The sequence below is a fragment of the Chanodichthys erythropterus genome, chromosome 8 (genome assembly GCF_024489055.1).
Source record: "Chanodichthys erythropterus isolate Z2021 chromosome 8, ASM2448905v1, whole genome shotgun sequence".
NCBI lineage: Eukaryota > Metazoa > Chordata > Actinopteri > Cypriniformes > Xenocyprididae > Chanodichthys > Chanodichthys erythropterus.
Genome location: NC_090228.1, coordinates 12,759,178 through 12,782,045, shown reverse-complemented (window position 1 = coordinate 12,782,045; position 22,868 = coordinate 12,759,178). Strand labels below are relative to the sequence as shown.

The 22,868-nt window shown below is 36.5% G+C and overlaps 4 protein-coding genes across 4 annotated transcripts; 2 read left to right on the top strand and 2 right to left on the bottom strand.

Moving 5' to 3' along the window:
* Positions 1–39: 39 nt before the first annotated feature.
* Positions 40–3,953, bottom strand: psmc2 (proteasome 26S subunit, ATPase 2). Its single transcript, XM_067391863.1, has 12 exons — positions 3,798–3,953; positions 3,406–3,443; positions 3,247–3,328; positions 3,051–3,150; positions 2,668–2,799; positions 2,508–2,580; positions 2,329–2,424; positions 2,052–2,216; positions 1,853–1,940; positions 702–904; positions 479–575; positions 40–323 (listed from the first exon to the last, which is right to left on the bottom strand). The coding sequence occupies exons 1-12, from the start codon at positions 3,865–3,867 to the stop codon at positions 166–168; spliced, it is 1,302 nt and encodes a 433-aa protein (XP_067247964.1). The 5' UTR covers positions 3,868–3,953; the 3' UTR covers positions 40–165.
* Positions 3,954–4,050: 97 nt separating this feature from the next.
* prdm4 (PR domain containing 4) lies at positions 4,051–13,600 on the top strand. Its single transcript, XM_067391860.1, has 12 exons — positions 4,051–4,283; positions 4,621–4,671; positions 4,763–4,875; positions 4,991–5,179; positions 7,099–7,848; positions 7,922–8,071; positions 9,115–9,233; positions 9,798–9,883; positions 10,009–10,136; positions 10,232–10,660; positions 12,425–12,593; positions 12,916–13,600. The coding sequence occupies exons 3-12, from the start codon at positions 4,764–4,766 to the stop codon at positions 13,250–13,252; spliced, it is 2,469 nt and encodes an 822-aa protein (XP_067247961.1). The 5' UTR covers positions 4,051–4,283; positions 4,621–4,671; position 4,763; the 3' UTR covers positions 13,253–13,600.
* A 221-nt stretch (positions 13,601–13,821) lies between these two features.
* On the top strand, positions 13,822–17,491 carry akr1b1.2 (aldo-keto reductase family 1, member B1 (aldose reductase), tandem duplicate 2). Its single transcript, XM_067391018.1, has 10 exons — positions 13,822–13,983; positions 14,641–14,808; positions 14,910–15,026; positions 15,190–15,267; positions 15,461–15,583; positions 16,056–16,162; positions 16,295–16,376; positions 16,457–16,540; positions 16,624–16,706; positions 17,015–17,491. Exons 1-10 carry the CDS (start codon positions 13,918–13,920, stop codon positions 17,055–17,057), a joined length of 951 nt encoding a protein of 316 aa, XP_067247119.1. The 5' UTR covers positions 13,822–13,917; the 3' UTR covers positions 17,058–17,491.
* Positions 17,492–19,120: 1,629 nt separating this feature from the next.
* akr1b1.1 (aldo-keto reductase family 1, member B1 (aldose reductase), tandem duplicate 1) lies at positions 19,121–22,418 on the bottom strand. The gene is made up of 10 exons (XM_067391017.1): positions 21,794–22,418; positions 21,452–21,619; positions 21,038–21,154; positions 20,864–20,941; positions 20,622–20,744; positions 20,416–20,522; positions 19,936–20,017; positions 19,706–19,789; positions 19,519–19,601; positions 19,121–19,426 (listed from the first exon to the last, which is right to left on the bottom strand). The coding sequence occupies exons 1-10, from the start codon at positions 21,854–21,856 to the stop codon at positions 19,384–19,386; spliced, it is 948 nt and encodes a 315-aa protein (XP_067247118.1). The 5' UTR covers positions 21,857–22,418; the 3' UTR covers positions 19,121–19,383.
* Between the last annotated feature and the right edge of the window lie 450 nt (positions 22,419–22,868).

Below are 22,868 nucleotides of genomic sequence, written 5' to 3'. Positions count from 1 at the left end.
GAAATGGAAAAATTATTAATATATATGGACGACATGTAGTATGGATAATGTTTTTATTTCAGCAGTGATAATCACAGAAAGGTAACAAGACTAACATCCTTGAATTATCAAGAAGAAAACATTTCAGTGAGGAAAATGCACATGAGAAGAAAAAAAACCCTTTGTTTAGTTATAAGTCATGTAGCGAGGGGTGGCGCTGAACTTGGCATATGATTTGATGACCTTGTTCACGGCCTCCAGAAAGTCTTTCTCTGTGGCAATTTTTCTACGAGCTCTGATCGCGAACATCCCTGCCTCTGTACACACACTGCGAATCTCAGCACCTGAGAGAAGAAAAACACAGACAGCAGTGTTAACTATAGCTTGCAACAACAACAATGCTGAAAGCCTCAATGCGTCAGTTTAAGCCAATGTAAATATACTCTATTTAAATGATGTGCTATAAGTGACATTTGCATATTTGTCAGTAAGAACTCACCTGTGCTGTTAGGACAGAGACGTGCAAGAAGCTCGAAGCGGATATCTCTTTCCACACTCATAGAGCGGGCGTGAATCTTGAATATGTGAGTACGTCCCTAGAAACAGAACACAAGTCATTTACATTTAAATATCTATCAGTTCAGAATCTCATGATGTTATGATATTACGGGTCTATTTTAGTAAATGGTAGCTATTTTGTCTCTATTGTAGCTAACACTCACTTCCAAGTCGGGCAGACTGAACTCAATCTTTCTGTCCAGACGGCCGGGTCTCATCAGAGCAGGATCCAAGGTGTCTGGTCTGTTGGTGGCCATCAGGACTTTAATGTTTCCTCTGGGATCGAATCCATCCAGCTGGTTAATCAGCTCCAGCATAGTTCTCTGCACTTCATTATCTCCTCCAGCTCCATCATCAAACCGGGCACCTATAAGAGGGCAGTGTAAGCATATGGTGCATTCAAGTCCTCATGGGAAGTTCTTATTTACGAGGTGGGAAGTCATGTTTATGACGTCACGTGTGTTCAAGTCACTCTTGTGGGAGCAAGATGGCGTGTACATTCTATTAATTACACAAAAATACAGCAAAGTTTTTAACTGTACGTCCAGAAAAAGAACAGAGGATGTGCATCAGGTGTGTTTTGCTTTTTAATGTTTTTAATTAATTTTTGAAGACACTGTAAACTTTATCATTACATTTTATATTGTTATATTACAATGCCATTATATTTTGTGCATTTTGATAAAAAAAGTCTGACAATGTCACTGCTAAATGCCTATAAATATTGAAGTATTCTGCCATGTTTCTCACTGACACTCCCCCAACTTGTAAACTTAAGGGCTTAAAGAAAATCCAGAGCTTCCCACTGATATTTACAACTTTGTGGTGGCGCGTTCAACTCATAAATATGATCTTTTCAACATGACTTGAATGCACAGAGACCTCTCTGAGATCATGAAAAAGCTGTTGTGAGATGTTAAATGGATAGACCACCCAAAAATGAAGAGTCTGTCATCATTTTCTCACCCTCATGAAAGCAAAAGAAGATATTTTGCAGAAAGTTGATAACCAAAGAGTTTTGGTTCCCTTTGACTTCCATTGTATGGACAAAAAAAGACAATGGGAACTTAAACTGTTTGGCTACCAACATTCTTCAAAATATCTTCTTGTATGACTTTTCTGTGAAATGTACAAGATATTTTGAAGAATGTTGGTAGCACACTGAAATTGTTTGGTTACAACATTCTTCAAAATATCTTTTGTGTTCAGCAGAAGAAATGGATTATAGACCAAGGGGCTCTCAGACTCCCAAAGGAATCTGATATAATCCGATTCTAACTGTAGTATCAGATTATTGCAAATAGGAAATTTTTACCTCCAATGGCGTCAATTTCATCAAAGAAGATCAGACAGGCTTTCTTAGTCCTTGCCATCTCAAACAGTTCACGAACCATCCTAGCACCCTGGGTTACAGACAAACGCATGGCATTATATATCTCTCACAAGCACCCAATTACAAAAAAAATATATTTAGTTTAATTCACAGCTTTCTTCTGAAAAGAAAAAGCACTTACCTCTCCAACATACTTCTGGACAAGCTCAGATCCGATGACTCTTATGAAGCAGGCATCAGTGCGGTTAGCCACAGCTCGGGCACACAGGGTTTTCCCTGTACCGGGAGGCCCGAACAGCAACACGCCCTTTGGAGGCTCAATACCCAGGTTCACAAAACGCTCAGGCTGGAATTATAAAGATGGAGGATGATTACTGAAACTATGCAGCATCTTAAACATCAACAGACATATAATACCTTCTGTCTATCTTTAACAGGTACATTTGGATATGACTCACATGGAGCAGAGGGGTCTCAACCACTTCTCTGAGCTTCTCGATCTGCTCTTTGCAGCCTCCAACATCACTGTAGGTCACATCAGGCTTCTCCTCCACCTGTATATGTACAGTACATAATTATTCCTACAGTACCGCCATGATAATATACATGATACCAAGCAACCTGAGCTGATTCGTACCTGCATCATAGTGACCGTAGGATCGATTTTTGGTGGTAGTGGAATATGGATCTGATACTTATTCCTGTCAACACTGTTAACAGATACACAATACATCTCTTTTAGATCAGTTGCTACTCTGTAACATATAGAAATAAATGATCCATCTTTTCCTGCTTACCCAACCCTCATTCCTTCTTCGATATCAGTCGGAGCGACCTGATCGCTCAGGTCCACCACAAACTTGGCAAACTGTTTCACATTAATGATATACTTTGGATCCTCCGAGTCAGCATTGATTATCTTGGTGCACCTATGAAACAATAAAAATATGTTGATCGTTATCATATCATTCGACCACTTTATTACATACACTCCCATTCTAAATTTAAATTACAAATGTCTTTACTGTCACTCTTTATCAATTGAATGCATCTTTGCTGAATAAAAGCATTGAATTATTTTAAAAAACGGTTTTGAAATGTAGTGTATTCCAAGCAAATATTATTATATTTATTTTCCAATAAAACTGAGGTTAACCCTTAATAACCCTAAATATCATACCTGGCCACCTGCAGAGGCTGTTCACTCTGTAGAGTCTGTTTGTCTGCAGCCAGATCCCATAGTGCTGGAGGAGCCAGACCTGTATCAGACTCTTTAATACCTGTTAAGACACACATAATGAAGCATCAGTTCATTTGTTTTACTACTTAGTGATACACAAAACTAGTTCCCCACACCACAATGACAGCGCACTTACCTGTGAGCTCATTTATTTTCTTCAGAAGCTGCTGAATATCATCCTCTACTTGTTTAATCTGTCTGGAATACGTGCTTTGGCCCTATTCACAAACAAATCATATTGAATAACTTACAAATTTAAGTCCATCAGGCATCATTCTGTAGTAGAAATACTTACATAGGTTTTCAGGAGTGCAATATCTCCTTCATCCAAAGCTGAGAAAAAAAAAAACACAGATCAAGATCAATAAATGAGATATTCAGATATGCCACATGATGACAGATTACCAACCAAACCAGTGAAGACAGACAATTAACGTGTTTATTATTCTTTAATAAGTCAGTTCAGGGTAAAACAGATTGATTAAACTAATACTGAGACATTTGACAACTTATATTATAAACGTGAATAAACTCTGAAAACAATTGCATAACATTAAAATATATTTAGCTTAGATGTTTCGGCATTTGTTGACAAATTGAAACTGTTGTGCGGCTAGTCAACAAATGCTAACTAGTCTGCTAATTCATTTAGTTTCAAAACCACCTGAAAATCTTCGCAAATAATACCTCGAATTGGTTTGTCCTCTTTTTCCTCTTCTTTAACTTTACGTTGCTCGGCTCCTAAATAATCAGGCATGACTGCTTTCTTTCTTTGTAATAAATTCGGTAAGTGACTGTACAGACGAGATTACACAGCAGGTTTTCGGACGAACAGTCACAGCGCTTTTGTGTTCCGGTGCATAAGGGAACAGGAAACTGTTCTAACATTTCAAAATAAAAGTCAGATCCCACCAATATTCTTTATATTGAAGTTTTATAGTTGTACAGGCAGTAAGAGAGCCATTAAGACATGATATTTCTACTTTTACAAAGTAATTGTTTTATTTATTTATGTACTTAATTTAGCATTTGCCTTCTTTGGCTTGACTGCACAGGCAGGACACATTATAGGACTTTTATTTTGAATTATAACCCCGCCTTGTTTGCCTTTAGCCATGTTATTGTTTTCATACCACAAATCTTCCACGAAGGGATTAATATCTGGTCTTTATAGTAAGTAAATTATTTGGTTGTCTTTTAAATGGTATATATATCTTGCAGTGAAGACCTTGCCTTCTGTTATTGCAGTTTTCTTACGCTATTTAACTGGCTAACTAGTAGCTTCAGACACAGGCTGCATTATTGGCTCTTGTCGATGTCTGATTAAATACATATTTCTTTAAATATTATGTAGGTATTTATATTTATTGGCGTACTGAGTAAATGTGTAGCCAGAAAGACTATGAAACTTGTCTTTAAATCTTAAATGCTACTATTAAATGATACTATTGTTTGATCCCCACTTCTAAATGATTTAATTACATATAGGATGAATCTTTCTTTTTTCCAGATCCAAGAATGCATCCATTACATCAATGCCTTAATTGATCTGTGCTGTCAGGTAAACAAACATACCTTTTATGCACATGTCTGTTTCTGTACAAGCACAATGGTATATTCATTTTGAATGCAATAACATTTCTTCTGTTCAGCATGAACGACATGAACCTCAGCCCAGTGGGCATGGACCAGCTCAGTGTGCCCGTGAGTGCAAGTCACCTCGGCCTTCCCACATCCCCAACCCACAATCCCATCACCGCTCAAGGTCAGGACTCAAATGCCTCTTAGATGTGTGTATATATACATTGGCATGACATTAATTTGGTATGGTGCGGGAAGTCTGGTGTATGGAGAAGTAACACTGTCTGGTTTTATTTCAGGCATGCCAGTTGCAATACCCAGCTTGGGTCCATCACTTGGGCCTCTTCCTTCTGCACTGTCCCTGATGTTACCCATGGGTCCTTTAGGAGACAGAGGTGTTATGTGTGGCCTTCCAGAGAGAAATTATACATTACCACCTCCTCCATACCCACACCTGGAGAGCAGCTACTTCAGACATATCCTTCCAGGTAATGTTATAGAAAACCTGTTAAGATACACTTTAAACCAAGAGCTGATGAACTTTCCAGACCTAGGGATCCCTCAATATATGGAAAAAAACTGATTCATTGAACTACTTTCATTGTAATCACTCAAATATGAAAAAAAAAAAAAAGTTGTTTTTTGAAATGTGCTTAATTTGCTCTTTTTTTCAAATATGTGTGATATATCATATAACATATATTATTTCTTTCTAAATACATTTTAAATAAAGCTTAAGAGCAAATTTATTTTTTATCATTTTTGTTGGCAGAAATAAATGTTATTGGATGTATTATTTCTGCCAACAATACATTTTATATAAAGCTAAAGAACAAATTTATCATATTTAAACCCATTTTAAATATAAAAAAATATTTTTTTGTATTTAAATAAAGCTTTAGATCAGGGGTACTCAAGTTCAGAGGCCAAGAGGGCCGCATTTTAACCAAATGAAACGCGAAGGGCCACAAATTATAACTTGGATCGTGAGACTTTTATTTAGTTAAGACAATATTTGTAGTTTTACTGTTTATTTACTAAAAGTGCAGTTTTTAAGGTCTGCCTGTTGTTCACTGGCTGATGAGAGTTTGTCCATAAGACGAAAACATTGCACTTTTTTATAGTCTTTTTATACTCCATTGCACCTTTTTAACACTTTTTATAGCACCTATTTATACTCAGAGAATAAATGTTGTATTATTTGTATTATTGTTAACTATCTTTTAATTTGGTCAGAATCCAAAAATCTTTTTTCTTTTTTTTAATGTTCAATCACAATTTTATGAATTACCTAACTATAACCAACGTTGTAAACATGAAATCAGATATTCTCCGTGAGCTCAATGATGTGATGACAGATCTGTAATGGGAGCGCTCTCTGCTTGCTTTCTGTTTATAACACATTGACATTAAGAATAAAAGGTTTGTTTGTCATGATGCTCGGCAACTTGCACACTGCAAAGTTTGAGGAATGTCAACTGCATTTCATCATGGTTACTTTGTTTTTACTTGCGCGCACAGTCTCGAGCCTTTAATGGCGTTCACGAACACAAGTGCTCGACACATGCGCACTAGAGAGATTCATGCTTGTCTAGTCTTTTTCGCTCAAATAGTTACAATAAAATGTCTTTGTACTTGTTTAAAGTTAGAGTTGCTGGTATCTTTTAATCCCCTCAAACGAGCACTCTTCAACACGGTCAGCTATTGTGTTTGTTGTTACTCTTGTTCCGTCTTATCCGTTTCTTTTCAGACTGAAACAACAGCCCGTTTCAGTGCTGACACCTTGTGGACAAACTAAATTAGTGCAAAAACTATTCAATGCGCGCGTGCAAAGTGCCTTCAGTTTATTGTTCTTCGCGGTTAGAAAAACTGTGCTGCGCGCGTACACTATACGTGTTCTCTGCTGATGATTAGCGTCACGCGCACTGTACGCCTACCCTTGTGTACGTGTAAAAAAAAGAAGTAATATTCACGCTAATTTTGAACGCAAATTATAATAAAAAATACATTTATATGTAGCATGATGCGGGCCACAAATTTAATGCTGACGGGCCGGATGCGGCCCGCGGGCCGCCTGTTGAGTACCCCTGCTTTAGATCATAATTAATCTAATTTGAAATACATTTTTATAAATTCTATATTTAAAAATGCATAATTTTCTCTAAAGCTTCATTTAAAATGTATTGTTGGCAGAGATATATCCTATAAAATATTTAAATTTTTCAAAAATATATTTTAAATAAAATTTTAAATCACATTTAAGATATATTATTAATAAATTATGATCACTGACCTTTTGCAATACCTTCATGGAACGCTAGGGGGCGTTAAATCTATTTAATATTTGTGTTAGTACATCAATTAATCAAATTAATGAAATCTGCCCTTTTTTTTTAATCATCTTTAGGTATTCTGTCATATTTGGCAGATCGTCCCCCTCCCCAATACATTCATCCCAGCAGCCTTAACATGGATGGGACTCTTTCCGTGTCCAACAACAACCCGTCTGGCTTAGACCCGTACAGTGGCCCTGGTGGCCCTTTAGAACAAGGCCTGGTGACCTTAGACACACGGCAGGTAGGAGGCCAAGCTGATCTGCACCAGGGAGGCTCTCATGAAGTGCAGCTGGATGCCACGGGACTAACCATGGAGTCACGTGTCAGTAGTCCGATGTCTCCTGATGGAATGGAAGAGGATTTGGCCACCATGGAGGGTGTTGTGGTGGCAGAGACCCAGCAGCAGTTGGGTACCAGACCTCAGCCTCATGAGGGTTTGACAGGTGTGGACTCTTCAGGAGGTGTTATGCCCCTGCATGGAGCAGGGCTGGAGCTGATGGAACAGGAGCATATGGGCGGCAGAGTAGGATCCAGCACTACAGGAGCAGGCGGTCCAGGGACTCTGGGTGAAGCCTTGCACTCCACTGGAGAGCTGAACTCTGGGGTGGTTAGTGTTGTGCTCACAGGGGCCATGCCGCCACAAACCCAATTAGAATCTCTACACGGACCATCAGGTATGGGACTCGAGCCTGTCAACGTGTCCCCCATCACTGCAGAAGTGTCTCTCGGGCCGGACAACAGCCTGGTGCTGGTGAACTCTACCTTACAACTAGAAGACTCAACATCTAATAAGGAAAACATGGCCACTGCCTTCAACATATGTAAGATTTACTTGGTGATTTTGAGTTATGCATTGTGTTTCGTTCCACTTTCATGCATTTAATTTTCATTTAGGGTGCACTTTATGTGAGCAGTCATATCCCTCGGACTGCCCTGAGCATGGACCTGTCACATTCATCCCAGACACGCCCATTCAGAGCAGAGCCCGCCTCTCTCTGCCCCGCCCCCTGTGCCTTCGCATTTCTGTAGCTGATGAGCCCATTGGTAAGTGAAGTGTTGCTTTTTTTTTTTATAGTTCTGAGGTACTGAAACTGGCTGAGTCTGCATAAATTTTGGCCATTTACACCTGGTATTAAGATGCGTTTTAGTCAGTCGGATCACAAGTAGACGAGGGAGACACATACCCGTTTACACCTGGTGTTTTAATCTGCTCTTTTGTCCACTTTCAACCACTTCTGTCCTGATTTGCATTTATGGGTGGAAAATGTATGGGCTTTTTCAGATCTTAATGGACAAAATAAGCTCACACAATTTACATATGAATATGAATGGAGATGACAAAAATATACGGAGAGCAGCAGCTTTCATTTCTGCTCTGATAGACCACGCCGAATGCGGTGTGTGCCTGTTAGAAATCATGAATGTGAGAGAACATTGTGCTTGGTACATTTACTTCTTCAACCCAAACTTGGGACTTTGGCTGGCAAATGTTAAACCCCGTCTGTCTAGCGAGTTGTCTACCCTTAATGTTTTAGGTCAGTGGACAAAGAGTAGGTGGTCTTTTGTGGCTGTTTGAAAGCATTCGACAACATGAGTGTTTACACTATGAAATAGGGCTGCAATGATTAATCGTTTGCAAAATAAAAGTCTATGTTTACGTGATATATATGTGTGTGTTCTGTGTATAATAATTATGTACACACACATGCAGGTATAAAGTTTAGAAATATACGCATGTATTATATATATATATATATATATATATATAGATATATATATATATATATATATATATATATATATATATATTAGGGCTGCACGATATATCGCATGAGATTGTCACTCGCATTTCGTCAGTAAAGCCGGTTCCCTGATTACCGCTAAATCGGCATCACCTGCTTTCAAATGGAGCGGCATTTAATAGACAGAACCGTAGATCACTGAAAAGCCACGCAATATCGCGTTCATTATAGAAGGCGATACATCTGCGATATGAACGCGATATTGCGTGGCTTATATGATGTCCATTTGCTTTAGAAAACTGAAGATTTTGTTGCATTGCTGGAGCCATTTTTTGTTTTCTGCAGGTGTGTTTGCTAGAGAGAGCATACCCTCCAGGACCTGCTTTGGGCCGATGGTTGGACAGCACTGTAGCAGTGTAGAACTTACAGACTGGTCTGACAAGGACACCCCTCAGATATGGAAGGTCCTTGCCACATTTCTAAATATATAAGTGTATTGGCTAAGTAGTTTGACTCCTTTTTCAAATTTTTGCTTATACATTTCTGAATGTACATACCGTTCAAATATTTGGGGTTAGTAATACTTTTATTCATCAAGGATGCATTTATTTGATTAAAAAAAGTGACAGTAAAGACATAATACAAAATATTTCTGTCTCAAATAAATGCTGTTATTTTGAACATTATTTTTAATTAAAGAATGCTGAAAAAAATGTATTTCAATTTCCAAAAAAATAAATAAAACAACAACTAAACCGCACACCTATTAGCAGCATTGATAATAATAAGAAATGTTTCTTAAGCAGCAAATCAGCATATTAGAATGATTTCTGAAGGATCATGTGACACTGAAGATTGGAGTAATGATGCTGAAAATTCAGCTTTGCCATCACAGTTTTTACTATATTTACTGTATACACCTCTTTCACAAAACATTTGTATGGTAGTGTATGCTAAATGCCCTCATCTACTACCATTTCGCTGACATATCATTTTGTAATCCTAAGAATTGCTTAAATCTAATGTAGATGTTCCACAACGATATCCAAGAGTTCTGTATTGTGACGACAGATGAGCATGAATGCAACTGGATGATGTTTGTACGCAAAGCAAGGTAACCACCTCACTTTATCCTTAAAAAACTTTTTCTCATGTCAGTTAAATGAGGAAGCTCTATACAACCACGCATTGTATGAAAACACTCAGGTAGTTGCCAACTAAAATGGACTCTATTTGCAGGACTACAGAGGAACAGAATCTTGTGGCATATATTGACAACGGGAAGCTTTATTTCTGCACATCCAGAGAAATTCTGCCAGATCAGGAGCTGTTGTTTTATTTCAGCAGGGACTATAGCAGACAACTAGGTGGGTCTTCCTCCAGCATGTTCTAACCAGGAAGATAACTGTACCGTAAATCCATATATAATCTGTTCATTGCTGCTCTGCGTGTATCTCTTCAGGTGTACCCAGAGTGCCAGAGGGCCAGATATGTCATTGTGGAAAAGAGTGTGCCTCTTTCACAGAGTTTAAATCTCACCTCAGCAGCCACGCCCAGAGCCATAGCCCCACCCAGGACCACTCTGCTCACGCTACACACAGCCAATCCCAGTCGCAGGAGAAGGTGACCAACGAGTCGTCCCGGTCCGCTTCCTCCCCACAATGGCAGTGCCACTCAGATGTGAATGAACATTCCAACAGCAGCAGCAGCAACGGGCACGGTCGCGAGAGGAAGTTTAAATGCAGCATGTGCACACGAGCGTTCACTACGTCCACTAAGCTAAACGTGCATTTCATGGGTCACATGGGTATGAGGCCACACAAGTGCAGCTACTGCAGCAAAGCTTTCAGTGATCCCAGCAATCTCAGAAAACACCTGAGAATCCACACAGGTACATGTGCATGTCTAGATGTTTAGATATGAAAATTGCATTTGAAATTGCTATAATCAGTTTTTAAGTCAGTTTGAAATCAAAATGGATTTTACCTTTTTTTTAGTTCCATTTTTTTTTTACGTTCATGGTCGTATTGTACACAATTAAATCAATCCAAAGGAAAAAAAAAAGGTGTTCAAACTGTAATAACAAGCTATATAGATATCATAACTAGGTAATAACACACATATATATATATATATATATATATATATATATATATATATATATATATATATATATATATATATATATATATATATATATATATATATTTATATATATATATATAATTATATATATTTTTACATACAGTATGTTTACATAATATATATGTGTGTGTGTGTGTGTGTATAATATGTATATACAGTACAGTCCAAAAGTTTGGAACCACTAAGATTTTTAATGTTTTTAAAAGAAGTTTCGTCTAAGAAGGCTACATTTATTTAATTAAAAAACAGCAAAAACAGTAATATTGTGAAATATTATTACAATTTAAAATAACTGTGTATTATTTAAATATATTTGACAAAGTAATTTATTCCTGTGATGCAAAGCTGAATTTTCAGCATCGTTACTCCAGTCTTCAGTGTCACATGATCCTTCAGAAATCATTCTAATATGCTGATTTGCTGCTCAATAAACATTTATGATTATTTTCAATGTTGAAAACAGTTTGAAAACAGTTTTCAGGATTCCTTGATGAATAGAAAGTTCAAAAGAACAGCATTTATCTGAAATACAAAGCTTCTGTAGCATTATACACTACCGTTCAAAAGTTTGGGGTCAGTCAGAATTTTTATTTTTTTGAAAAGAAATTAAAGAAATGAATACTTTTATTCAGCAAGGATGCATTAAATCAATCAAAAGTGGCAGTAAAGACATTTATAATGTTACAAAAGATTAGATTTCAGATAAACACTGTTCTTTTGAACTTTCTATTCATCAAATAATCCTGAAAAAAATATTGTACACAAATATTTTTGTACAATTGTACACATTAAATGTTTCTTGAGCAGCAGATCAGCATATTAGAATGATTTCTGAAGGATCATGTGACACTGAAGACTGGAGTAATGATGCTGAAAATTCAGCTTTGCATCACATGAATAAATAACTTTGTGAAATATATTCAAATAGAAAACAGTTATTTTAAATTTTAATAATATTTCACAATATTACTGTTTTTACTGTATTTTTAATTAAATAAATGTAGCCTTGGTGAGCAGACGAAACTTCTTTTAAAAACATTAAAAATCTTAGTGGTTCCAAACTTTTGGACTGTACTGTATATATATATAATATATATATATATATATATATATATATATATATATATATATATATATATATATATATAAAACAAACAAAAAATGTAAATATTGTAAACAAAATATTATATATAGATAAGTTTTGTATGGATTTATTTAATTTTCTTTTGTTTATTTTTTGTTTGTTTGTTTGAAACCATCAAATCCTTATAGATATCACATCCTACCACTTTTTCAGTTTCAATAATGTTTCATTTGGAATTGCATTACATTAGGGAAATAAATGTATTTTTGAATGCAAGTTTATGTTGACTTTAAGTTGGTTTGTTTTTAGTAAAATTAACTTTTAGTAGAGAACCACTATTAGCTTAGTTTTTAATTGGCCAGAGAAATATGCTTTTATCATTAATGTTGTGCTCATGAAATATGTTTTTATTTTCTTTCCCTACAGGTCAGAAGAACTTCAGGTGTACAGTATGTGGGAAGTCTTTTACTCAGAAAGCGCATGTGGAATCTCATATGGTTATACACACTGGTGCCAAGAACATTAAATGTGACCATTGTGACAAGATGTTTGTGCGGAAACAAGATCTCAAACAGCACATGTATTCACATTCACTGTAAGGCTGTATTTCAGATTTTATCTTTTATTATATATTATAAATACAACTTAAAAATGATTATATAGTATTATAAATAACATATAGTATATGATAATAGAACATATAATTAATATAAACATTAACTATTAATATATTTCATGATCTAATCAAATCCTGATGAAATAAAAGTCCTGCCCTACATTTTTCTTGTTGAATAATGTTTTATTCTGAACAATCATATTTGACATTATGGATATTAATGTTTCCTGTTGACTGTAATATTCTCAATTATTCTAATAGCAACCTTATTTTTTCCTTGCTTATTTTTTCTCTATTCCAGAGACCGCCAGATAACCTGTCCAAAGTGTGACAAACAGTTCTTGAAGACCGACCATCTCAAAAAACACTTAAACTCTCACGACGGGAAACGGGACTTCATCTGTGAAAAGTGCAACAAGGGCTTTCTCACTAAATACCACCTCACACGCCACCTCAAAATCTGCAAGGGTCCCAAGATCGGTCGAGGCCCAGCGCAGGGTGAGGAAGGGGAGGAGGAGGAAGATGAGGAGGAAGAGGATGAGGAGGAAGAAAGAGAAGTTGAAGGACAGATAGATCCAGCCAATGAGGAGGAGTGTGGCATAGACATGGGAGGATATACTAATGAAAAAACTATGTAACTTACTCTTAAATGTAATGGGACAAATCCAAGCCTTGTCTAGCCTCTTTGTCCTTTTGTGTGTATTCTTATTCTGCCCATTCTGCCCAGCAGCCTTTAATTCATGTTGCCAAAATGTATAATTGTGTTAACTGGCAAATAGAAATGTAATTAGATTAAAATAAGTGAAATTATGCATTACATGTTTTCATGTCAACTGTCACTGTTAAATTGATAAATCCCTAGTCAAAAACTGAACAAAAGACATTGCCTTGTGTTTGTTTACAGTGCACATTTAACGTGTTTGTTCGGTTAATTTGTTCACAGCAGACATGCCTATTCTGTACTCTGTATTTATATTGTAAATAAATGAATATCAAATTTTACATGCAAACATTCTGTCATTCATAATGCAATAATGTGCATTTCATATAAATTCATTAATAAATAATTATATTTTATAATATACTACACTTATTGCAAATAAAAAGCTATGTTTTCTCACAACAGGGTTTTATTGGTAAATGTTCACTGACGTAATCCTACGTTGCTCCCTCGACACAAATTATGTTCAGACCGAAGCAATCGATCCAGAGCTGCAGCTGCCTGTGAACTCCTTCACCTCCTTCTCTGCACAGGCTTTGGACTGTTCTGTTGAAATAGCTCGTGCTTAATCTCTCTTTCACCATGGCAACGTCTGTGAAGCTGAATACCGGGGCAGATATGCCTATCGTCGGGCTGGGCACGTGGAAGGTATGGCATGGTGTGGTTAATTTTGTGCTATCGTGTTACATTACATACGTGCATTCATTTAGCTGGCACGCTGCACGGCGAATTCATGCCCAAAAAGTTTTTAAAATGCATGCAAAAGTGAAATATTAAGCTAAAAACAGACACTAACTAGTTCAGAGGAAAGAAGCTGTCTATGGGGTTATGAAAAGTTTGATTGTTTAACGATTTGAAATTATGGTCAATAAACTATATTGTGCAATCTTCAAAATATTTTTTTTTTTGAGAAAGTAGTTTGGTCACCGTGAGTAAGCAAGTTCACCTATATCAGTTCTGTGCGTGGGTTTTTAACTGATAACATTCAGTAAGTCCTTTGTTTTGATAGATAAAATTAGATATTGTGAGGAGAATTTATATTAAAGTGACTAAAAAACAAACAAAAAAACATTGTTCTTCATAGGTAGAGTCATGTTAGCAAACAATATAATACAGTAGTGCAGTGCTCTTTCTTTTGTTTAACTTCCTCATTCTTTTTCGCTTCTCCTTCCTTTTTTGTGCTTTTTTTGTCTGTTCCTTTTTCCTTTAATTTTTTCCCCCCATCCATTCCCTTTTTCTCTTTCTGTTCTCGTTTTTTTCCTTTCCTTTTTGGTGTCTATCAATATTCTATTGTATTCCCTCCAGTCTCCTCCAGGTAAAGTGGCAGAGGCTGTGAAGGCGGCCATCGCTGCGGGCTACAGACACATCGATGGCGCCGCAGTGTACAACAATGAAACGGAGGTTGGAGAGGGAATTCAGGCCATGATAAAAGATGGTGTGGTAAAAAGAGAAGAACTGTTTGTGGTCAGCAAGGTATGTCAAGATGCACCATTTATCTCAAAAATTGGATTGACAAATAGAAGGTTAAGTGCTGATTTAGTAGCTTTAAGATGGCGGAAATTTTTGTTTCACAGCTCTGGTGCACCTTTCACGAGAAGGCCTTAGTCAAGGGAGCCTGTCAGAAGACTTTAAGTGACCTAAAACTGGACTACCTGGATCTTTACCTGATTCACTGGCCAATGGGCTTTAAGGTAATTTATTAGAAATGTCTGTATATATGAAATACCTTCTCTAAAGTCCTGTCTGTTACTTAATCACTGCTAGCATTCAGTTTTGATCTCCAATTCTCCATAATGAAAGCTAAGATCTCACTGTAACACCATTCAGAAATGCATTGTCATCATTGCTTTTCAGTCTGGGCCAGAACAGTTTCCATTGGACAGTGAAGGGTTAACCATCGGTGATGACACCAGTTTCTTGGACACTTGGGAGGTAAAAAGTCATTCATTTGATTTAGCCTGTTTGATTTTAAAGTTACCATTCACATTAATTTGTACGAATGAATCTGTTTTACATATACTGCATCATTATAATACCTGCTTACATTGCAATTCCAGTGTACATTGGCTAATATTTTTAGCTCTATTTAGCTAATTATAATTATAGCATAACATTTATGCTGTAGGCCATGGAGGAGTTGGTGGATGCTGGGTTGGTCAAGGCCATTGGCATCTCCAACTTTAATCGAGAACAAATCGAAGCCATCCTGAATAAACCAGGACTCAAGTACAAACCTGCCAACAATCAGGTAGGTACCAGTACTCTTTAAAGGGCGTCAGTGTGGTTTCATTTGATAATTACAGATGGACCAGAAAGGTCAACATTTATCCAAAGATCAGCATTCGCCTTCAGCAACTGTGTAATGCAATTGCTCCTTTAATTTCCTGCTACTTGTCCAGAACAGGCACAGTTATTTGTCTGGATATAGTCTTAAAATATCATTAGGACACTGCTTGCTTTGTGTTTGGTGGTTGGCAGACATAATGTTTATTTTATGGCAGGCTTTTATTATAGGGAAGACTGTACTTTTTGCATCAATAATACAATATTGAATGTATGTATGTACACAATAAGAGCATTGGATCAAATTATTAATTTGAATGTTAGTATATAGTAGTTAGACAGCTAATATAGTGGGTTCAAAAATGGTACTTATGTGCTTATTTAATACACTTACATGAAATTCTATAAAAACTGTATGTATTTTTTTTCCTCTTCAGGTTGAGTGCCATCCATATCTGACTCAGGAGAAGCTGATCAGCTTCTGTCAGTCCAAAGGCATCACAGTGACTGCTTACAGTCCTCTAGGTTCTCCAGACAGACCTTGGTAGGCAGTCGTTTCCCACATTGAAGCTTTATAGTATGTGACATTTATTTGCTGTGAAAGTTTAAGGTGCAGTCGTTGGTGGTTTTATAATTGGTTAAATGAATATAACATTGGACTTTGTCTCAAACTTAGGGCTAAACCTGAAGATCCCTCACTGCTTGATGACCCAAACATTAAGGCCATTGCAGAGAAGCACAAAAAGACAACCGCCCAGGTAAGGAGACTGCCGTCTTAGTTACGTCATAGCTTGTTATTGATTATTTGGTATAATGTCAATTTGACATCAATGTACAGGTCCTCATCCGCTTCCACATTCAGAGGAATGTCATTGTCATCCCCAAGTCTATCACACCTCAGCGTATTCAAGAGAACTTTCAAGTAAGTTCACCATCAGAACGAGTCATTAAGGTCTTTAAATCACAGTGCTGCTTGCATTTTTATATTTTTGTCTATTTCCATAGGTTTTTGATTTTGAACTGAGTGAGGATGATATGAAGACCATTTTGGGCTTCAACAAGAACTTCAGGGCTTGTCCAATGCATTGGTGAGTATGTTTCACAGGGTTCCCAAGGTCATGGACAACTGGGAAGTATCAGGAAATTGGAAGCTATGGAAGTGTCAGAAATGCAGTCAATATAAATTATTCTATTTATGGTCGGTTCTCATATTTAAACTAGAAATTGCTGTTACTGAGTACAATCTCTGTAAAAGGGATGGGAACCCTTGTTTTTCAAAAATATTATTAAATAATAAAAAAATATTATTTATTCTATATAATATATATATATATATATATATATATTTCATTTTCATTTTACTTTTTAATGTGATTCTCTACATCTGTCAACGCAGGGGTATGAAGCACAAAGACTACCCGTTTAATGCTGAGTATTAAAAGAAGACGACTCACAACATGCTGTTTGATGAAAATAAGTTTCTCTGTTCCTGAGAATGCTGTTTTGTCATTGATCAGTGTGAAAATGCTCTTCATTTTGCATTACTAAACTTGTTACTGAGAAACTAGGTTACTGAAAAATGTTCATTCAGTTCATCCATGAGGTTTCGAATTTAAATTTTAATGGAAATGTAAAAAGGCTTTGATAAGCATATGCACTAGTAACTTTTTTTATTTGAACAATGTCACAAATTTTGCACAATTGAGCAGATAACAAGAGAAAGTTTTGGTCCTGAGTATATTTTTTATATGAATTAATACACACAATGACTCAAAATGACAACAAAAGTACTTTCAGTTCTCAAGAGCAGCTCTTGTATGGTGTTGATGTAACGTTACGCTTTAAAAATACAAATAAAGCTCTGTCAAACAGCTCTCTGGCTTATGTTTTTAAATGTTAAAGGTTTAGTTCACCCAAAAATGAAAATTCTGTCATTTATTACTTACCCTCATGCCGTTCCACACCTGTAAGACCTTCGTTTATCTTCGGAACACAAATTAAGATATCTTAAGCCGAGTTCAGACTGCACGATTTTAGCCCCGATTTTGGTTCGCCGACAGGTTTTCAGTAATCGCCGACAAATGCCCGAAATCACAAGCAAATCGGAGCTCGTTCACGCGAGTGACAGTCACGCAGTGTGAATGAGCAAAGACGCGATCTGAGAGAATCGCCGACACCCGTGAGATATTTGGCATGCTAAATATCTGGACCTGTCAGCGATTCAAAATCCTGCTGTGTGAAAAGTGTTCTGACTGAAAACTACATCGGCGATGACCGACAGCCAATGAGAGAGCAAGATACAGTGCAGCGGGGAGTTATAGACCACAATATCAGCAAGCATGGCTTCGTACACATTACAATTCTATCAAACAGAAACAAAGCACAAACATTTGCTTGACCATCCGCAACAGAAGCACATTGAAGTTATGTATTTACCTCCAACTCTCATTGCAGAACACGCAATCCACAGTCTCCCCAACCATTTCCTCCCCCATATTCTTTTTTTCTTTTTCTTGTTTACGCTGCAAATCAGCGCACCGGCAATTCATATTGCAAGCTTTTGCCGGCTACCGTTTTTATTAATAATAATAATAATAATAATAATAATAATAACTCCGGTCTTGCGTGATATCGCGTTGTTTCCTTGTCACATCTCGCGTGTGTTTGGTTGTGAAACGTAGTTTGCATGCCAGACAGAGTTTTGTCGGCGATTCTTCCTATTGTAAAGTCATGCAGTGTGTAACCTTCTGTCGCCGATCTATCGTGCTGTATAAACACAGCAGCGACTGAATGCTGGCCAAGATAGTCATGCAGTGTGAAAAGAACAGTGACCCGACTACTTTGAAAATCGTGCAGTCTGAACTCGGCTTTAGTTGAAATCCGATGTCTCCGTGAGGCCTCCATAGGGAGCAATGACATCTCCTCTCTCAAGATCCATAAAGGTAATAAAAACATATTTAAATCGGTTCATGTGAGCACAGTGGTACAATATTAATATTATAAAGAGACGAGAATATTTTTGGAGCGCCGAAAATAACAAAATAACGACTTATTTAGTGATGGCCGATTTCAAAACTGCTTCGTGAAGCATCGGAGCATAAACGAATCGGTGTGTCGAATCATGATTCAGATCGTGTGTCAAACTGCCAACGGCTGAAATCACGTGACTTTGGCGCTCCGAACAGCAGATTCGATACACAGATTCACTGTGCTCCGATGCTTCCTGAAGCAGTGTTTTGAAATCGGCCATCACTAAATAAGTCGTTATTTTGTTCTGTTTGGCGCTCCAAAAATATTCTCGTCGCTTTATAATATTAATATTGAACTACTGTGCTCACATGAACCGATTTAAATATGTTTTTAGTACCTTTATGGATCTTGAGAGAGGAAGTGTCATTGTTTCCTATGGAGAACACACGGAGTCATCGGATTTTAACTAAAATAACTTAATTTATGTTCTGAAGATTAACGAAGGTCTTACGGATGTGAAATGGCACGAGGGTAAGTAATAAATGACAGAATTTTCATTTTTGGGTGAACTAACCCTTTAAAGAAATGAAAGATTTTCTTCACAACTCACTTGACCTTTACATTTAACCACATTTAGTCCCTTAAATGGCTGTATTACACTTGAATAAATGCTGATAATGTGGTTTTGCTCATAACCTTTTAAATTACTTCATTTACATGCTTCATTTATTCCCCAATGGGCAATGCAGGAGTCATCTTTAAAATCAAATTGCAGTTAATATGCAGCAAACAGCTTTAGTATTCAGCATTCAGTGGATAATCCTTATGCTTGGAAGCCCTGCAATAAAAAGGCAAAGGAGGCCATTAGTTAACCTAATACTACACAAACGGATTCAAAGTTCACTGCAAATTGGCATAACAATGACTCACCACTCCAGCATAAAAGCCCTCCAGTTCCTGTTAAAACTCAGTATAGTGTTCATCTCATCTTTACTCAGCTCAAAATCAAATACCTGCATGAATAAAAGAACGAAATTTTATAATACTAATATGTTGACCATCATTAGTTATACTTGTATATCAGTACTGGTGCATCATGTAGAACACATGGATGTACCATGAAATTTTCTTTGATTCTGGTAGGGTTTACAGATTTGGGAATGACCACAACATTCCTCTGCATGTGGAACCGGATTAGGACCTGGAAAGAAAGTTGCCTGTTTAGCATGTCTTAAGATGGAGGAAGGCATTTGTAAAAGTGTAAACTTGTACTTCAAGGTTGAGTGGTGCATAACATGAACTAAATGAACTAACATGAATAAAAAAAACGTGCAAGTTTACACCTACCTGTGCTGTGGTTTTACCATGCTTATTTGCAATGGCCTTAATCTTTGGGTCCTCCAGCAGTGATGGTTCATCTGCCTTTGCCCTAAAGAAAGTCAAATCTATATGTAGTAATGTATAGGCCAAATTCCAATAATGTATTTTATATAGAGTTAGGAAAAGTTACTTTTGAAAGTAATGCGTTACAATATTGCATTACTCCCTAAAAAGTAACTAATTTTGTTACTTTCTATGGAAAGTAACACATTACATTACTTTTGTGTTATTTTTCCTTTTGTGTGATTTTTTATTAAACTTTTTTCTCAAGTCTTTAATGCAGTAATGCAATAAAAGTAATGCGTTACTTTACTCATTATATCAAAAAAGTAATCTGATTTTTGAATCCAAGTTACCAGTACTTGTAAAGTTGCTCCAACTTTCTCTCTCTCTCTCTATATATATATATATATATTTAGGTATATTTTAGTTGAAGAAAGTACTTACCATGGTCTGGTTGGAGAACCCAGAGGACTGTATGCAGTGACTGTAATGCCTTTGGACTGACAGTAGTTAATCAGCTTCTCCTGAGTTAGGTATGGATGGCACTCGATCTGGAGGTGAAAAGCAATTTTTAAAAAGATTTTGGCACTTGTGAACAACAAAGTCTTAATCTGTTTTAAATTTTAAATTTAAATCAATTGACACAATACCTGGTTGTTAGCAGGTTTGTACTTGAGTCCTGGTTTATTCAGGATTGTCTCAATCTGATCCCGGTTGAAGTTGGAGATACCGATGGCCTTGACCAACCCAGCATCCACTAACTCCTCCATTGCCTTTGTGAGAACAACATAACACTAATGTAACCAGCAATTGTTCTTTTATCAAGTTTCAAATATGAGTTTGAGTTACAGGAATCTCAAATTAATTTTGCTTTTATTCTACTGCTTATTACCTCCCATGTTTCCAGAAAGTTGCTGTTGTCTGGAATTACGTGGCCATCCTTATCGACTGGGAAAAGCTCCTTTCCAGGCTGCCAATTTGAATACACAGATCAGCATAAATAAAATAAGCATAGCATAAAATAATTAAATTATATATGATATAAGCAATTCTTAATTAGTACTACCTTAGTGCCCATAGGAAAGTGCATCAGGTAGAGATCAACGTAGTCCATTTTAAGGTCACTTAGGGTCTTTTCACAGGCTCCTCTTACCAAGTGTTTTTCATGGTAGGTGCACCACAGCTTCAAAAGATTTTGCATTTGATTATGGCCAAAGTTCCTTTCAAATAATGCATTAATCTTTTTTTCTATAAGTTTTATTGTTTTATTGGACTTGCATTTGGGTAATTATTAATTAGGGCATGACGTAACAGTGCATTATATCACAGTACAATACATGTTATATAAATGCACAACTGTGTATGATCTGTGACATGCTTCATGCTGTGTGAAATTACAAGGCATATGACTGGCCTTATGAGACCATGTCTCCTGTCATGTGCCTCAGAGATAAATCTTTACATTGAAATGTGCTACTACCTTGCTGACTATGAAAAGTTCCTCTCTCTTCACAACTCCTTGGGTAATCATGGCTTTTACAGCATCCCCAACTTCATTCTCATTTTCATAGACATGGGCCCCATCAATGTGGCGGTAGCCGGCCAGAATGGCTGCCTTCACAGCCTCTGTGACCTCACCTGGAGGAGACTGGAGCAAAAATTGTAGTATTATAATATAAAATCTCTAAAATAAAACAATAAACCTCTAGTGTTTAAATGTCAAACAAGAATAAAAGCAACAGCAGAAAAACAAACATTTACTAAAATTAATACCATATAGAACAAAATTGTACTGTACAAAAAAGAAAAAAATTGTACTCACCCTCCATGTTCCTAGACCAACAATAGGCATTTTAGCTCCATTATTGAGAGTTACAAATGTCATGATGACTTTTACTATAAAGCACTTATCAGATATAAAATAAAGCACTTGCTAGTCTGCACACTTTCACAGCTTTTTCACTCTACAGCAGCCTGTTCTTTTGAAGCTTGATTATCACATGGGCATGTATGTGAATTTGATTGGTCTGGTCTGGAAACGCCCCTTTTAGAGGGCAGTGCAGTTTCTCAATCCTAGTATCCTCCTACCATCATTCCAACATCAAGCAGATTTGCTTGTAGATCACAGAGATTTTTTTTGTTTTAAAGAAAATGAGTAATTAAAATGAAAAAAATAAATAAAATAAAAAATAAAAATCAACACAGTTTTGATATTTTTAAAACATGTAAATGGCATGATATCATAGTGATAATAATAATTGCAACAATTACATCTGTGATTGTTATTTTATACAGTATAACACATTTATTTATTTATTTATTTATTTTTATTTTATTTAGACAATTTTGAGATTGCCATTGTATTTATTTTATTTTATTTTTTATTAAGCTTTTATTTTGAAACTGTATTCCAGTTGTTAACAGGGCTATTTTCTTTTAACTGTCAACCCTGCAATCCAAAAACATTGACTAGTAATGTAATTGTGAGTGATAAATCAACCAGTCAGGTACAGCAAAAATGGGCAATTTACCATGCAACTCTTGAGATGTGTGTGCACTTCTTGAATTTAGTGACAGCAGTTAAATAACTACATCATGGATACTGGATTCCCCAAACAAGAAGAGCACTAGGGTGAGAGTTCATAACAGATAAAGTCTAAAAGTTAAAAAGAAACTAAAATCACTGTGATGTCAAAATCACGCTGAGGAAGGAGAAGCAGGTGCTCATTTTGTAGAGCTGGTCCAAAGACTTATTAAAATGTGGATGAGAGGGTGCTTTTCTTCCAGGTCAGATATAATAAACATTATTGAGATGTTTTTTTTATTCTTTTTTGCTATCGTTTTAGTATTCTGTCTGGTTTCTGCAGTATGTGTTTCCAATGGATTTTGGCACTGAC

Bases quoted from the DNA above. Each gene is read 5' to 3' on its own strand.
- akr1b1.1 (XM_067391017.1), bottom strand. From the start codon at position 21,856: ATGACATTTGTAACTCTCAATAATGGAGCTAAAATGCCTATTGTTGGT. The intron at 21,155-21,451 runs GTAGTAGCACAT...AATCTTTTGAAG, and splicing joins AACTTTTCATAGTCAGCAAG to CTGTGGTGCACCTACCATGA. The intron at 20,745-20,863 runs GTAATAAGCAGT...GTTCTCACAAAG, and splicing joins ACTTTCTGGAAACATGGGAG to GCAATGGAGGAGTTAGTGGA.
- prdm4 (XM_067391860.1), top strand. From the start codon at position 4,764: ATGAACGACATGAACCTCAGCCCAGTGGGCATGGACCAGCTCAGTGTG. The intron at 4,876-4,990 runs GTCAGGACTCAA...GTTTTATTTCAG, and splicing joins CAATCCCATCACCGCTCAAG to GCATGCCAGTTGCAATACCC. The intron at 7,849-7,921 runs GTAAGATTTACT...ATTTTCATTTAG, and splicing joins GGCCACTGCCTTCAACATAT to GGTGCACTTTATGTGAGCAG.
- psmc2 (XM_067391863.1), bottom strand. From the start codon at position 3,867: ATGCCTGATTATTTAGGAGCCGAGCAACGTAAAGTTAAAGAAGAGGAA. The intron at 2,425-2,507 runs GTACGAATCAGC...GTACATATACAG, and splicing joins CTACGGTCACTATGATGCAG to GTGGAGGAGAAGCCTGATGT. The intron at 576-701 runs GTGAGTGTTAGC...TTCTGTTTCTAG, and splicing joins TCAGTCTGCCCGACTTGGAA to GGACGTACTCACATATTCAA.
- akr1b1.2 (XM_067391018.1), top strand. From the start codon at position 13,918: ATGGCAACGTCTGTGAAGCTGAATACCGGGGCAGATATGCCTATCGTC. The intron at 14,809-14,909 runs GTATGTCAAGAT...TTTGTTTCACAG, and splicing joins AACTGTTTGTGGTCAGCAAG to CTCTGGTGCACCTTTCACGA. The intron at 15,027-15,189 runs GTAATTTATTAG...ATTGCTTTTCAG, and splicing joins ACTGGCCAATGGGCTTTAAG to TCTGGGCCAGAACAGTTTCC.